The sequence below is a fragment of the Emydura macquarii genome, unplaced genomic scaffold, assembly GCF_026122565.2.
Source record: "Emydura macquarii macquarii isolate MOO-44397 ecotype Brisbane River unplaced genomic scaffold, CSIRO-AGI_Emac_v2 contig_1027, whole genome shotgun sequence".
Classification (NCBI taxonomy): Eukaryota; Metazoa; Chordata; order Testudines; family Chelidae; genus Emydura; species Emydura macquarii.
In genome coordinates, this window is record NW_027131164.1 from 11,506,937 (window position 1) to 11,524,026 (window position 17,090).

General features: G+C 39.9%; 1 protein-coding gene across 3 annotated transcripts; it reads left to right on the forward strand.

The window, feature by feature from the left end:
* Positions 1-976: 976 nt before the first annotated feature.
* On the forward strand, positions 977-16,347 carry E2F6 (E2F transcription factor 6). Of its 3 annotated transcripts, none has more exons than XM_067544760.1 (7): positions 977-1,056; positions 2,894-2,948; positions 8,997-9,207; positions 9,633-9,791; positions 10,334-10,448; positions 12,920-13,067; positions 15,579-16,347. In XM_067544760.1, the coding sequence occupies exons 2-6, from the start codon at positions 2,915-2,917 to the stop codon at positions 13,064-13,066; spliced, it is 666 nt and encodes a 221-aa protein (XP_067400861.1). In that variant the 5' UTR covers positions 977-1,056; positions 2,894-2,914; the 3' UTR covers position 13,067; positions 15,579-16,347. The 3 variants fall into 3 exon arrangements, with proteins under 3 accessions (XP_067400861.1, XP_067400860.1, XP_067400862.1); XM_067544759.1 differs by having other exon boundaries at positions 983-1,056; positions 8,997-9,213; XM_067544761.1 differs by lacking the exon at positions 977-1,056 and adding an exon at positions 1,072-1,517 and having other exon boundaries at positions 8,997-9,213.
* The last annotated feature ends 743 nt before the right edge of the window (positions 16,348-17,090 follow it).

The following is a 17,090-nucleotide window of genomic DNA, read 5'->3' on the forward strand; positions in this document are numbered from 1 at the left end:
ACAGATATTTGATAAGAGGGCTCATCAGACAAAGATACAACAGGATCCAATGACTAGAAGTTGAAGCTAGACAAATTCAGAGTAGAAATAAGGCATACATTTTAAACAGCGAGGGTAATTAACCATAAATAACCATTGGAACAATTTTCCAAGGGTGGTTGTTGGTTTTCCATCACTGGAAATTTTAAAATCAAGACTGGATGTTTTTCTAAAATACATGATCTGGTTCAGATAAGAATTAACCCAGCAAAGTCCTGTGTCATGCAGGAGGTCAGACTAAATTATCACAATGTTCCTTTCTTGTCTTACAACCTATAAATTTATGAATGTCTGCCTGCCAGTCAATCATCCAGTGCTGTCCCCTATAAAAAACACTATGAGCTCTATAAAAAACCATGTAAAGCCCTTCTATTGGGCCCCTACCTGTACTGCCCCAATATTCAGGGTACCCCAGCCATCTACCTTCCCAGTTGGAGAGGGTCAGTTGCATTACAGCTGGAGTGTGCAAGCATGTTTATGGAAGTATTTAAAGGAGGAAGGGACTGAGGTTTTGGTGTACAGCAAGAAGACTATCTTTTGGTGTTCCCTAGCTAAGGCTGTGGCAGACAGAGAGAACTGCAGAACGCTAGGGAATAAGGGTTTCTCCAGGCCCAGAGGTCCAGCGAGATGGGAGCAGCTGGGACAGAGCACAGCTCCTGGGGCTATGAGAACCCCTCCTCCTCTTTCAGTCTGCTACCCCCCACTGGAGGCGAGCTGCATGGCTCCCCCGTGGGCTGGAAGGAGCAGGGGAAGGGAGGACTGTGGATTCGGGTTACTCGGGGCTTTTCCATCCATTGCCTCCTCTCACCCTTCAAAGGAGAAGGACTGAAACTCCAGGGCATCCGCCCTGGCGGTCCAGGGAAAGGAGGGGTAACGTCGCCCCCGCCTGAGGAGAGCGCCTGCGCCGCAGGCCTAGCAGGCGAGACAAGGCCCGAGCTGCCCAGGGCGGGGTTTGTGCAGCGAAGGGGCGGAGCAGGGGCACCCTGCGGCCGGTACGACGGGAGCGGAGCCTTGTGGGTAAGAGGAGGGAAACCGGCGGCAGCAGGGCGACAAGGGCGAGGCTGGGCGTTTGGCGGGCGGACTCGGGGCAGGACTAAGGGAAGCGGCGGCCGCGCCGTGGGCTGAGTGACGCCGCGACGCGCGCGAGGGGCCGGGCCAGTAGCGAGCCTCACGCCGCCGAGAGTCGCCTTCGCTTCTCCCGCCCCGCCGCCCGTGAGGGGAGTCGGGAGACGCGCGGCGCGGCCGTGGCCCCTACCCGCTCCTCCCAGGGGTGTGGCGGGAGGCGGCCCCTTGGCCGGACCTGGACTCGCCGCTGCGGGGCGGCGGCCTGTAAGCGGCCGGGCGGGGACTGGGACTGGCAGAGACCTGACGCCGCGCAATGCCCCGGGCGGGGAGGCCGGGCCGAGCCGAGATGAGCTAACATGGCCACCCCCGCCAAGGGGAAAAGCCTGCGGCCGCTACACCCGGACACGCTGCGGGTGAGTGAGGGCGGGAAGCGGCTGGTGGCTCCGCACCGGGAAACCCCGCCCCTCCCCCGAAGGGCTTTAAACCCCCGCCCTGCCCATGCGCCCCGGCCCCTGTCGGAGCAGCGCAGAGAGCGAGGGGGGCACCTGTGTTGCGGGCGTCGTCAGGCTTTCCCCGTGCGCCATAAAAGAAACTCCCCCCCGCGCGCGCGTCCCTGGGCCCCTGGGCAAGGATGCGGCGTGGGCTGCGTTAAAAATCAGAGTTCCCGAAAAGACGCTTTTCTTAGGAGTTCAGCTCCAGTGATCTAAACGGGTCGGAGGTGACAGCCTGCCCGCTGCTGACGGCTGTGCGCTTCTCTCGGGGTTTGCGGGCGCTCAGGTTCTTTCTCCCGCGCTGCTGATGTAGTGGGTTACCTGCGAGTGGGATTTAAAAAACAAAACAAAAACCCAACCCAACAACCGCTCATTCTGAAATAAAAACCTGCATCTGGGTTTTTTATAAGCTTATTTTTAGAAATCCTAAAACGTGTGGGCTAAGCTTGACTTGAGAGCATTCTTCTCTGAATTTTTCATGTGTTTGGCAGCTGGAAACTTCAGCTGTTTCCCCGGGGAAATAGTGATCCAATCACCTTGTTTTGTGGCATTAGGTAAACAGAAGTAGCAAGAAAAAGAGTGAGCAATTCCAGGATCCTTGTTGCAGTTCCACTGTCAGAAAACATTCAATGTTAATACAAATCGTGCTACTAGCATAGTCTGCTAGCCTAAAGGTTTAAGTCAAACTATTTGCATTGTAATGATATCAACCTGTATTCTAAATAATATCTGTATAATGGGCCTTCAAGACATGAAGGGAGAGATAATCAAGTCACCCTTCAATACTTTCTATGCAATGTCTATATGATGAGTGAACCCCTTGCCAAGCTGTGCAAGAACATTTTCTCTCTCGCACCTGAATGTTGCATAGCAAATACCTGCGTGGATCACCAGTCCTTTATCTTTCCTGATTTCTGCAGTTGAGAGAGTTGTTTTTTGGGGGTTGGGGCTGTCTGCACTACTCAGCCCTCCCATAAGCCTTTGAATAAATCCTACTTGGCGTAAATGGTTTCATTTGCTACTGGTGGAGAAAGATTTGAGCCACAGCCCAGTGAAAACTAGTCCAGTTGTCAGTTTCACTGTTGTCTACAGAGTTTTCAATCCCAGCAATGAAATCTAGCAAGACTGGTAAATTTTCCCTTGGCTATAGTTATGCAAAGCTATGACGACTATTTGAAGGCTTAAAACAACTTATTCAATTAAAGCGTCTATTCTGCAGAAATGGAAAGCTTCCTATTTGCCATATGTATATGTGTATTTAATGTCTTGTATTCTCCTTTTTCTGTTTTGATTTTTAGCCACCAAAGATCAACCTTAATATGGAAGATGATGTACAATTTGTGACAGTGAGAAGTAAGTTCTTCAACTCCAAATTTAGAGATTTTTCTTTTTATCAAGGCTTATGAGGTTAGAGAAGAAGTTTGATTAAACTGCTGCTCTCATCATTAGGGCTGTGTCTACACTACAGACCTGACAGCAGCTTAGCTGTAGGGCTGCAGCTATGCTGCTGTAAGGTCCCCCATGTAGCTGCTGTATGCTGATGGGAAAGAGCTCTCTCATCAGCATAATTAAACCACACCCAACGAGCAGTGGTGGCTCGAGCAGTGGTGGCTCTGTCGGCAGGAGAGTGTCTCCTGCCAACATAGCGAAGTCCCCGCAGCCCTTTTGTTGGTGAAACTTGTGTCGGTCAAGGGTGGGGGTTTTTTCATTCCTGACAGACAAAAGTTTTATCAACAAAAGTGCTAATGTAGACATAGCCTAAATTACTTCATGTATTTACATATACCCAAAGAATGCCAGGCACTTTATACATACTTGCCTCTTTATTTGTACTCTGTGTCAAACGGGGCGCTGGCATGCGGCAAACAGTAATAATCAGTACATCTGACAATTTTGTTTTTCACTTTCCATCTCCTTATAGTGATAGGGTATAAGTATGGTTAATTGGCTTTATGGAAGACATGCTGGAACAAGGCAGAGAAATGGGGCTACAGGCACATAAGACTGGGTAGAAAAGGAAGGAAAGGGATGACCAAATACTATATACCAGTGGTTCCCAACCTTTTTGGCTCTAGGGCAGTGTTTCTCAATTGGGGTTCCGCGGAACCCTGGGGTTTTGTGGGAATACTGTTAGGGTTCCGCGAGAAAGTGAGATCGCGCTGCCGAGAGCAGCTGCTCTCTGCACCGCCGAAAAAGGGAAGATGTCCCGGATTTTTCGGCGGAGGGTATGGAGTGTGAGTGTAATTTCCCCGTGGAGCCTAAAGGGTTCCGCGGGGAAATTTAATTGAGAAACGCTGACCTAGTTGTTTCTATATAATTTGCTTATTTCAACATTTTTTTTGGCCCCATATGTAAAAATACTGTTAAGAGTTTGGGGGGTTCCGCAATTATTTATCGAGTTCAAAAGGGTTCCGTGGCCAAATGTAATTGAGAAACACTGCTCTAGGGCCACAGATATCATTTTTACAACCTGAAGGGCCACCAGTCTCCGCCAGCAGCTCCCAATCCCTCCCACTGCAGCCAGACGGAAGGAGTTCAGTGAGGAGGCCGTCTTCTCGCTGATCTCCCGTTCCCCTGGCTGCAGCAGGGAAACCGCATGCGTCCTATAGCCCTGTGTGTTCCACCTGGGTCCCTAGGCAGTGGCTTCCTTCTGCAGCACCTAGGAACCCAGGTAGAGCACTTGGACCATGGTCCCTGTTACAGTTGGGGGGAGGGGAGTGCTGATCTCCAGTTTCCTTGGCTGCTGCAAGGAGCCTGAACCGGGCTTGTACCCCGTGGCAAAACGCTCCGTCTGGGTTCTTAGGCAGCGGCTTCCTTCCACAGCCAATGGGAGGGGAGCAAGGGCCACTTTGAAAGAACCTGCGGGCCACAAGTTGGGAACCACTGCTATATGCAGTAGAACCCCATTTATCCAGTCTAATTGGGATCAAGGCCAGATCAGATAATCAAAACTCCAGATAAACCGAAGAATGGGAAAATGTAATGCTGCAGCGCCATTTAGCAGCCACAGGAGAGATGGCCTGCTTTTGGCCCTGGAGTCCTGGTTGTTCAGTAAATGCAGAGAGCTGGTTAAGGGAGGATCGGATAGACGGGGTTCAGTCTGAAATTAAGACGAATGCTTTATTTTTAAAACTCTATTCCATATATTGCTTATTCTCTGTAGCAGAAATCTCATTAGTGAATACATGGATTTAACCTTTGCGTGTTTCAAAACAGTATTCAGAGTTAAGCTAGGTAAACATAAGATTGAGTGGATTTTGAGTCTGTTTAGAGGCAGCTTTTCACTGGTTGTTACTATGAAATGATTCAAACTCCTAATTAATGAATCATCTAGCAAGTTTAAGTTCATAAGAACAGCCATATGGGTTCAGACCAGTGGTCCATTTAGCCCAGTATCCTGTCTTCTGACCGTGGCCAGTAACAGATGCTTCAGAGGGGATGAACAGAACAGGCAATCTTCGAGTGATTCATCACCTGTTGTCCACTCCCAGCTTCTATCAGTCAGAAGCGAGGAATACCCAGAGCTAATAGCTACTGATGGATCTATCCTCCATAAATTTATCTAATTCTTTTTTAAATCCCATTATAGTTTTGGCCTTCACAAATCCCCTGGCAATGAGTTCCACAGGTTAACTGTGTATTTGTGTTGCTTGCTGCTTATTAATTTCATTGGGTGATCTCTGGCTCTTGTGTTATATGAAGGAGTAAATAACACTTCCTTATTCACTTTCTCTACACCATTCATTATTTTATAGACCTCGATCATGTCCCTCTTAGTTATCTCTTTTCCTGGCTGAAAAGTCCCAGTCTTTTTAATATCTCTTTTTATGGAAGCTGTTCCATATCCCTAATAACTTTTGTTGCTCTTTTTTGTATCTTTTCCATCTCTTATCTTTTTTCTGATGGGGTGACCAGAACTGCAAGCAGTCAGTATTCCAGGTGTGGACAAACCACAGATTTATATAGTGACTTTGATATTTCCTGTCTTACTATCTATCCCTTTCCTAGTGGTTCCTTACATTTTGTTAGCTTTTTTGATTGCTGCTGCACATTGAGCATATGTTTTCAGAGAGCTATCCACTGACTCCAAGATCCCTCTCTTGAATAGGAACATCTGATTTAGATCCCAACATTTTGTATGTCTAGTTGGGATTATGTTTTCCAATGTGCATTACATTGCATTTATCACTATTGAATTTCATCTGCCATTTTATTGCCCATTCACCCAGTTTCGTGAGATCCCTTTGTAACTCTTTCCAGTCTGCTTTGCACTTAACTTGAGTAGTTTTGTATCATCTACAAATTTGCCACCTCATTGTTTACCCCTTTTCTCCAGATCATTTATACATATGTTGAACAGCACCAGTACAAATCACTATTTACCTCTCTTCACGTTGTGAAAACTGATAATTTATTCCTACCCTTTGTTTCCTATTGTTTAACCAGTTACTGATCCAGGAAAGGACCTTTCCTCTTATCCCATGACTGCTTACTTTGCTTAAGAGCTTTTAGTGGGGGACCTTGTCAACGGCTTCATGAAAGTCCAAGTACACTATATCCACTGGTCAGCCTTGTCCACATGTTTATTGACCTCAAAGAATTCTAATAGATTGGTGAGGCATGATTTCCTTTACAAAAGCCACGTTGACTCTTCCCCTAACAAATCGTGTTCATCGATATGCCTCATAATTTTGTTCTTTACTATAGTTTCAACCAATTTGCCTGGTACTGAAGTTATGCTTACTAGCCTGTAATTGCTAGGATCACCTTTGGAGCCTTTTTTAAAAAATTGTGTCACATTAGCTATCCTCCTGTCATCTGGTAAATGATTGGTTACATACCACAGTTAGTAGTTCTGCAGTTTCATATTTGAGTTCCTTCGGAACTCTTGGGTGAATACAATCTGGTCCTGTTTAATTTATCAATTTGTTCCTGAATCACCTCTGTTGACACATCAGTCTGGGACAGTTCCTCAGATTTGTAACCTAAAAAGAATGGCTCAGGTTTGAGAATCTCCCTCAAATCCTCTTCAGTGGAGACTGATGCAAAGAATTGATTTACCTGCTCCTCAATGGCCTTATTTTCCTTAAATGCTCCTTTAGCACCTCGATTGTCCAGTGGCCCCACTGATTGCTTGGCAGGCTTCCTGCTTCTGATGTACTTTTAAAAAAAATGTAGTTAGTTTAATTTGATGAGGTGATTGGGTTGCTGTCATTCTGATTATATAAGCTAAACAATCGTAGAGGAATAGAATAAACAAAGTATAGTGAAGAAGTCATGCAGACTAAGGACACAAGTGTCTCATTAATACTGAAAAATGTGAATTAAAAAAAATCTTAAGATTTATTAAGTCAAATAAAACTACAGACCACCAAGCACAGGCATAGTCATATCAGAATCCGGGACAGAAATTGGTAGTTTAATAGTACAAATTAAGGAATATATGGCACAAATTCTGCTGTGAGTTACATGCCATGAAACTCAATTGAAGTCAGTAGGCTATAGAGAATTTGGACCATAGTTTTCTTTTTAATCAAATTTCAGGTGCTCTTGGGCCGTAAAACCCAGAATGGAGTGCACCCTGTAGTGTACAAAATTTGAAACTTCTGGGCCATAGTGAGGACCTGTGAGAGAGCCTTTTAGGGATGTGGGGCACCTTCAGTGTCTTACAGATAGACTGAGGTAGGTCTTGACTCCACATACGCATAGGCCCTTATCTTGCAGTCAGATCTGTGCAGGAGGACTGCATTAATAGTCCTGCAGAACTCATTGAGAGTCTGCCTGCCTAGATCCAATTACAGGATTGGAGATTTAGTTTATTAAAATGATTCTGATGAGCTTGGCAAGCTTTCTACTGGGACTCCTTGGCTGCCTGGTTCTCATTGTCTTGTAAGGTGCTATATACCCTAGAGTTCAAAATATGTAATATTTGAACTGAATGTGTACTCTGATATTTCACATTCAAATAAAACATATCTGGGTTAAATTGCAGGGATTAAGAAAGGCAGAGAAATGACTGGCCAACGTATAAGGATACAGAGCAGGTTCTTTGTTTCAGTCTTCAGAACTTTAGATAGATGCAGATACAATATCCTCAAGCTCTGTACCTTTCATGTCTAAACAAAATTTGAAGGGTAAAATCAAGTACTGCTTGGAGAAATTTGTGATTAATAACTTAATTATTTTTAAACAATGTTTCTACAAATTTTATCCAAAGATTAGAAATTATTTTAATAATTGACTTAAGCTGGGTGTACACTAGAAGTGGTTTACTGGTATAAAAGTACTAATATACTATACCAGCAAAGCACTCCTCGTGTGGACACGGCTATACTGGCAAAGCTGTGCATGTTGGTAAAAGTGCAGTTTTGTTGATATGGCTGCAACTAGGCTACAGACTTCTGCTGGCATAACTGTGTCAGTCAGAGCTGTGATCCCTGATTGACATAGCTGTGCTGGCCATAATCTGCAGTGTAGACATAACCTTAGTTTAAACAACCTTATGTACAGTCAGAAGCCAAAAATTGCCAAATTAATTCCACTTCCTCTCAAAAAAAATCACCCGGAAGAGAAAGCATTAAAAAAGCCTTCTTCCAAATGGGCAACTTAAACCTACAAGTTATTAGCACTTTTTTTAGTTGTCATGCAGAAAGGGGAAGAAAAAGGACACTTTCCTATTGATTCAATAGGAGTTTTCTGTGGTTAATGTCTAAATTATTCTCTTCTTTCTAAAAGGGATCAAAAGACAGCTGGAGTTTTTAAAAAATATTTTGTTTCTGATGTTTTGATTAAATGAAATAGAGGAGCAAATTAGCCAGTGATTGAATTTAATGGAAGTAAATTGTGGTAATTGATATCAATATAATTACAGCTGTTTGAAAGCTGGGTGGTCTTTTTACTTTGTGAACTTGCTAAATGGATCCTATGTGCAGACATAATAAGCAACTTTTAATTTTATGTTGTTTGATAAGTGAGGGTCCAGATGGCATAGGAAGTTGCAATTCAGGCACTGTCTTTCACCTCTAGGTTACAGGCTTGTAATTGGCAACAGGATTATTGTAAACACAAGATATCGTGATGGCTCTTTAGGAGCCAATCAGTTAGTAAAATGATGAACTACTTTGAGTTCAGTTCCACAATTGATATCCTTTTTGGAAGTCTAATGTCAAGAATTTAAAAGGCATGGAGATATCCTTTAGCTTTCTAGATACAACCTCTGCAAACAAATTAAGGCATATTGGATGGACCGCTTTCTTTACGACTGGTTCTGATATAGAACAAAACTTCAACCTCCTGTGCTAATATATCACTTTTCATAAACGTATATTTGAAAATTATGACAAGGCTTTAACCAGAACTGCATGGGTTAATACTAAACAATACAATGTCAAACCTTTACAGAAACCCTGAAAGTCACAAAGCCTCGTTTTGATGCATCCCTGGTTTACTTGACCCGAAAATTCATGGATCTTGTGAAAACTGCTCCCGATGGTGTTCTTGATTTAAATGAAGTAGCAACAACTCTAGGGGTACGAAAACGAAGAGTATATGACATCACTAATGTACTGGATGGAATCCGTCTAATCCAGAAAAGATCTAAGAATCTTATCCAGTGGGTGTGAGTTGGCTTTGAAATTTCTAACTTACATTTGCAAAAATAGTACAGATACTTTGTGTAATGTAGTTTGACCTAACTTTGGTCTAATTGTGAACATGTGTTTTAGCTTCATTAGTCTTTTGCAGTAACTTTCATAAATAAGATGTACAGCTCTCTTAAATTGCACTGTATAATTAATACAGTATGTAATAGAATACTTCTGTTAACTTTCTAGTATCAGGAAATGAAGTAATTGTGAAGTTTTTTTTAACTGACTACAAGAGACCAAAAATAGTAGTTTATGACCAAAAAGCTTTCAATATTTTAGCTATACTTTTTTAAAATTAGGAAATATTTTAAGTGTTTTGTATTGCATTACAGATTTTATTTATAAATAAAAGCTTAAAATAATGTTCTTGATAACTTTCACATTCTTTTAGAGGATCTGATCTAGATCAGGTTGCTGGAAAGGCTCCAGAACCGCAAAAGCTTAGAGATGAACTTTCTGATTTATCAGCAATGGAAGAAGCTCTGGATGAATTAATTAAGGACTGTGCTCACCAGTTGTTTGAATTAACAGATGACAAAGAAAATACAAAATATCCTTTTAACTGCTGCATCTCAGTTACACTGACTACTTGCACCAAACATTTGGCAATTGAAATTTAGAATGGCAAGGAAGCTTCCCCATGCTTTAGTACAGGGCAAGTAATACTTGGAATATTGGAAGCTTAAGTTGCAGGTATATGCCTATGTAGGATAAACAGCAGAACTTAAAAGTTGAAGGAGTGATCTTAAAGGAACACTGTCACTATAGTAATTATGAACTTTTATATTTAGTAACCCTATCTTCTAGGCAAACTTTAACTGATGTCTCAATTACAAAACTACTTTTCATTTGTCAAACACCAAACTTGAAAAATGGGAATATGACTTAAGGTTCCTCATTCTATGCTTGCATCTAGGCAGAAAGGTAACTAGAAAAAATAGTTGTGTGCTTAAATGAATTCATTTTCAGACAATGACCTGTGAAACTTGTCCATTCCTAGAAAGATATCAGAAAATAATTTCACATATTAACAGCCATACCTTCTTAAAACAATTAATAGATTGCCTTACAGAATCCTTGACTAATGTATACACTAGCTTATGTAACTTATCAAGATATTCATAGCATTAAGGCCTTTCAAGAACAGATTGTTATTGCAATCAAAGCTCCAGAAGAAACAAAATTAGAAATACCAGCTCCTAAAGAAGTAAGTATTGCTTTTTATTACTCTAAGGCAACTGCATTTTTAGAATTAAATAGTTTGCAAGAACAGTTGATTTCCACCCTGGTTCTTTTTCACAACAGAAATGAATATTGGCATTATATAATATTGGCATTCTTATCCAATACATTTAATAAAATAAAGCTAACAGCTATAATGTTTGGTGTAAAGAGGGTTGGGACAGAGCTTTCGCTTTTAAGATGGTGATTCTTATTACCTAGACTACGAAAACACTATGTCATATCTTACCACTTCACTTTTGCTGGGGATGAGGGAACATCTGTCACTGATGCCCCAAGCTACCTTGTTCTGGAGTTAGAATGTATTTGAGTTTGAGAGTGAATTGAATATAGAAGCTTATACAGTACTTTACAGGGCATAGTACAAACTGCTAAGCATAGATTGTAAAATCTAGTCAAATGAGATCATTCTAGAGTTTTGTCAAGAGATAGTTATTTTAGTTGCTAGTGAAAAGTACTTCTCATCTCATTCTTGTCACTTACTGTCGTGTATTATATAGGAAGTCAGACTAGATGATCATAATGGTCTCTCTTGGCCTAAAAATCTATGAATTTATGAGACAGCTTGGTTCACCATAGTCTTAAACACTTAAAGTTTATTTTTACTACTGAATGCAAAAATATTGTGGCTTTGGCATTTGTGTGTTTGCTATGGTACACATACTGACTTCATCTTAAAATTCTGTATTCCAAGTTCTGAATTGAATAGACTATATGCAAGATGCATCTGTTTTTAAAGGTGAAAGGATAAAAAGAGAATTTGAAGCCAGAATAGGATAAAGGAAATTAAAGAAGCAAAGTATAACACATAGTTTTGTGTGTAATATGTTTAAAAAAAGATTACAAGTTGCAAAATCAAGCATTCAATTAAGAAATGTCAGCGTTAAGGTTCCTTGTACAGCCTGAATTTTGTCCCTTTGTGCATAAGCATTATGATTTTTAATTGTATGATCACATGCTATTTTTCCCACAGTATCTATTTCTCAATCAGTGCAAAGGATAGATAGTATTCATTTAAACCTTGTTCTGGAAACAATTATTAATTTTTGTGGGCTTTTTTAAGGTGCTCATCACTGTAGTGTCTGAGTGCTTCCCAAATAAATTTTCAGCATATGCCTGTGAGATGAGTAGGTATTATTAAAATCCCTGTTTTACAGATGGAGAACTGAGACATAGAAATAAAGGCTACAAGCATACACTACTACCCAATTTGAGACTCTTAGGACCTGACTTTTCAGAGAACTTATCAAGATCTATATAATGCTGTTTTCAAAACAGCTCCGATTGATTTCAGTTGCAGCTGTGAGTGTGCAGCTCTTAAGCAAATCAGACCCTAGGGTCTCAAGTCAGGCAGTCAAAAAAGAGGAACACACAATTAGTGACCATTTCTGACAAGCTTGGTTTCAGTAACTTACCTAACATTAGGGAGCTAGAGCTTCTCAAAGAACAGATTGCTTTTGCTATATTAAAAATTTCTGGCAATGCATTTTTTCCTACTTTCATTCTTGGAAACAGCTGTAAACTACTTCGGATGACATTTTCCAAAATAATTCCTCCTGAGGCATATGCCTAATATAGGATGTTTCAGCCTAAATGGTTGGTTTGGCACAGTTGTATAAGCAACTTAAAGCAGGGACTTAAAATGGAAAGTGTCAGGCAACCTTACTAAGCAGTGCTATCAGGCCTGACTGTAATTGTTTAGAAAGCCAGTACAGTATATTGTAAAATTTTCATGCATACTTGATATTTTCTATTACAATTCACTTGTCTTTTTGGGGAAAAATAATTCTGGAATTTGTTTTCCCTATAACGCTTACATCCAAATCAATTTATTTGATATCTTCGGGTGACTTGGTGTCCTCTGCCTTTTGGTTCTTGAAAGCCCATTACATTGCTGATATTATCTACTGCAGCGTGTTGATATAGCAATTTATGTAATTTGTTCTGCCTTACTGTTTGTGCTAGCAGTAAAATTTGTGCCAGCCCTGATTGTTTTGAGCTAGTCAGTTGTCCCATTGACTCTAAACTCATCACTTTGCTACCTCTGTTCATACTAGTGTAATAAAATTCAGTCAATTATCAAAGTGGTTTGTTAAAAATGACCAACTAAAAAAAAGTAGTTCTTCACACTGGATGGACCCTCCTGGAAAAAAAGCCCCTTCTAGAGCACAGAATTGTTAAATTGCTTAATTAAATTAATATAAGTCATTCAATATGGCAGCTTTATAGGTAACCCTACCAATTTATCAAGAACTAAGGAATCTTTAAAATGGTTTAATTAAAAACTATTGAAGTTAAAATGTCCCTCTTATATCTAGACCTGTTCTTGTATGTTACATTTGTTTCAAAATATATGCAAAATACTTGAAGTAAAAATTAGTTTGGCTTAATCTGTAAGTTTCTTATGATTTTGTATATATTAAATCTGTTTTACAGGATTGTATAGAAGTACGTATAAAGAGCACAAAGGGACCCATTGATGTATATTTGTGTGAGGTGGAGCAAAATAACCCAGGTGCCAAAACTTTTGAAGATATGGATGTTCTGACATCAGAAACTAAATCAACAGTACTTCTCGATTAAGGTATGTGAGAAATTTAAATGGAAGAAAGGCATTTCTCAACCTAAGACTTAAAATACTTTAAAATATGTATTGTATCATTCTGATAAAGTCTACTAATATCTCTGAAACGTGTGTAATTTTAAAAAATAGGCTAAATTCTCAACGTATGAAAAATATTTCAAAACCAGCGTTAGTCCTTGTTACTAGAACTGGGCAAAATTTTTGGATGAATAGTTTATTTGCAGAAAAAGACGATTTTGGTTGACCTGAAACTATTTGCAAATTTGACACAAATTAATTGAATAGTTTAGTCCAAAAAAGTATTGGGCTAGAACCACCAGAGTCACAAGGGAGCTTAGTTGTCATTCATTAAACAGCCAGTGGAGAGATCCTCCTTATAACTTTTATCCCAGTGCATAGTGCACTCACCAAGATGTGGAGGATCTGGGTTAATTTATCCCCACTGCCTGATCTGGGGCAGAGTTTTGAACTTGGGCCTTCCACCTCACAGGATCATGCCCTAACCACCAAGCTATGGGGTATTCTGAGGCAGGTGTCTCAACCTCTCCTGTTGAAGCTGTTCCACTTTGTATAAAAGACCTCGAGTATTTATTGAGAGTGAATGAGAATGACATAGCCTGGTGGTGTGAATCCCCTAACTACTGGGCTAAAAGTTATAAGGAAGTCTCCTTGTCCTCTTCTTGACGTTTAGTGAATCTAGCCCTTTTATAGTACTGGAAACAAAGCATTTTGGGTCAAATTTGTTTTGTTCATCCCAAAATGATTTGCTGAAACTTTTTAGCATCAGATTCATTTTGAATCAAACTAATTTTTTTACAGAACTCTGGGTGAGCTGAAAAAATCAGTTGCTCAGCTCTGCTTGTTACGTACACACATTTTTGCTTTGTGTAACACTGTTGTATAACATAATCTGGTACCCTGCTGTTCTGTGATTAGATGTCAAATGCCCTGCTACAGAATCCTCCACCGTTTGCAAAACTGGAAAACTTGGCAACTAACTCAATGGAGCTCACTTCAAGAGAGAGCTGATATGTCTCTCTTCATTAGTAGAGATGCAAGCTGGTAACCAGTCACATGTGCAGGTTACTGCTGTTTGAAAGCAGGATATAGTTTGATGGGATGGTGGGAGAGTAGTAAAGGGGACTTATTTTCAGCAGTGCTACTTAAAAAGCAGTGGTTGTCCTTTTCCCAACTGTACACTTAGATTTTTCTTTTTGTGCCACTTGTGGAATAGCAACATGGTGATGTGATTAGTCAGTTTAGAACAGTCTTTCTGTTGACATAATCCTGACACAACTGTTTTTTCCTTAAAGTATCTCCTGTGTTTTGTGGAGCTAATCCTAGAGGGATGAGTTTTTAACCCTTTCCAAAAGTCAATGTAAAAAGGTCATAGCTTTGTAGCTTGTTGTATATAGTTATAGAAAGTTAATTGTCTTCCAGGGGGAGTGAAAATATTTTTTAAAAGCAAAAGAACCCAGGATTTCTGTAACTAGTGTGGGTATAAAACTGTGGATGATCTGTTCCTGTTTACTTGCCACAGCAGTGCTCCATAAAATCATTAACCTCCCTCAAAATTCTCATGTCTTGCACCTTCCTACATAAATTTATCTTGGATTTCTTCTTAGATTGCTAAGGAAAAGAAGTAGGGGAATATCTCTATTAATAATTTAAATTATCTTGTAGCAATCAGCCACATGTGCATTCAACCATGGCAATACTTAGCAACTTGTGCTATTAGAACAAAAAGACCAGCGATAAGGATTTCTGGGTTTAATTCCCTCTCCTGCTGCTCATTTAGTGTGATGTTGGGCAAGTCATGTAATCTCTACTTCCATTTATCCATCTTGCAAAATGAGTACAGTAAGTGGTGTGATGAGACTAAATATATTGAATTGTAAAACTTTTTGAAATCTTTGACATATTAATAAATTCTAATCTATATCAAGCACTTATCTCAGTAAGATTTGGGAAACCTCTGTAAGCAGTTCAAGCTAGCATGAATTCAAAGCACAGCATGATTTAGTTCATTATTTTACTTTATTTTACTTGCATAAATAGTCATGCTTCATGTTTAGCAGTACTTATGTAAATACTGCTTGTCTCTATAAACTGTTCAAATGTAGGATCAACTTTAAAGAATAACACTTTCTTGTATCTTTCTAGTTTATTTTTTCCCACTTCCTTGTTTTTGTGCTTATCAAGATTTACATTCGTTTTCATATGGCCACATCTTCTTTTGTCACTGGTGTAAGTAGTACTGTTTTAGTGTCTCCTGCTACCCACTTTGTTTTTTCAGTATCAGAGGAGTGATCTTGGTGGTGAGGGGCAATAGAACCATTTTTAGTGTCATTTGGTATCCTGGAAGTCTTACACCTGAATTTTTAAAGGGCATATGTGCAAAGTTTCTTAGGTCAAAGTATAGCACAGTAAGATCACACATAGATGCAGTACTTTTATTTTGTTCTACCATAACCATGAAAGCTAAGGTATCTTTTTCCACTTCCCTTCTAGAGTGAGATCTTCTAAATCAACTTGAAGGGTGAAGAACTATTAGAACTCCAGGTCCTGTGCAGATCATGAATATCTGCACTGCAGAACTCCCTGAGAGAGCCAGTTGGAACTATGAACATGCTCAACTTGTAATACTCACAAATGTTTTTCAAACTTAAAATGGCAATAATTCAGTTGTTGAGTGCTTTCAGACAATTATCTTCAATTGCTTGAGTCTTAAAGAAGGCAGTTTGAGCCATTTTTAGAAGCTTTGTTTCTACACTTGTATATAATCTGTAGTGTTTGGGAGAAATGGCCTACTTTACTGTTTTTAGTTAAATAATTTGAATTATAGTAAATGTGGACAAGAAATTACTTCATTTTTTGAAGATTCTTTAAAATTACATCTGGAACAAAACATGGAACTGCAAGAATGTAGATAATAAAGAAATGCACTTTTAATTCTGAAGCTGCACTGTCACTAAACAGGATTATTAAATGTAATGTAAGAATCAAGAACTGGAGTATTAGAAGGCTGTTCTTACCCATAAGAAATATAAGTCAAGTAAACATCATGGAAAAATTGAAGTTATGCCTCTCACTGTGTGGATGCTGTTTGCATTCAGTTCAGCGTGTAACTAGGGCATGTACAATGGAGTTAAAGACGTGGCTTTTTATATATATATATCTGTATCCTGTTTAGATAGTCACTGATGAAGACTGACACAATGAATTGCACTTCTGCCTTTGTACAGCAAAAATTGAAATAAACTTGTAAATATGAAAAGTGGTCAGTCTAACAGTATTTAGTTGGACTTCATCTTGGCTTTCTTTTTAAATAGTAGAAATTCATTAGGCAACATTTATGAACCGTATGAAACTTATGTAAATACTTGAATATTAGACAAACATAATATATTGTTGAAACATTTTCATTATACAGGCACACTAACTTCTAGAACTAGATGGTATGTCGTTATAGTATTGTAGCACTGTCAAGATGCCTCAACCAGTTATGGTTGTGTCAATCAGTCGTTAATGGTTGCTGCATGTGTCTAGAACAGTGTTTCTCAATTAAATTTGGCCATGGAACCCTTTTGAACTGGATAAATAATTGCGGAACCCCCCAAACTCTTAACAGTATTTTTACATATGGGGCCAAAAAAAATGTCGAAATAAGCAAATTATATACAAACAACTAGGTCAGCGTTTCTCAATTAAATTTCCCCACGGAACCCTTTAGGCTCCGCGGGGAAATTATACTCATACTCAATACCCTCCGCTGAAAAATCCGGGACATCTTCCCTTTTTCGGCGGCGTGGAGAACAGCTGCTCTGGGTGGCGCGATGTTACTTTCTCGCGGAACCCTAACAGTGTGCCTGCGGAACCACAATTAAGAAACACTGGTCTAGAACGTAACAGTAATATAGTGCTTCAAAAATAGTAGAGCTGCATTTTCATAATTTTCACCATGCAAAAACTTGTCTAATTTGGAACTGTTCTCAGCTAGTTTCTCTTTTTTAAAATGTTTAA

What these genes read in the sequence shown, in the direction of transcription:
- E2F6 (XM_067544761.1), top strand. Translation starts at nt 1,461, where the DNA reads ATGGCCACCCCCGCCAAGGGGAAAAGCCTGCGGCCGCTACACCCGGAC. An exon ending in ACAATTTGTGACAGTGAGAA is followed by an intron (nt 2,949 to 8,996) that starts GTAAGTTCTTCA and finishes AAACCTTTACAG; the next exon opens with AAACCCTGAAAGTCACAAAG. An exon ending in GATGACAAAGAAAATACAAA is followed by an intron (nt 9,792 to 10,333) that starts ATATCCTTTTAA and finishes ACTAATGTATAC; the next exon opens with ACTAGCTTATGTAACTTATC.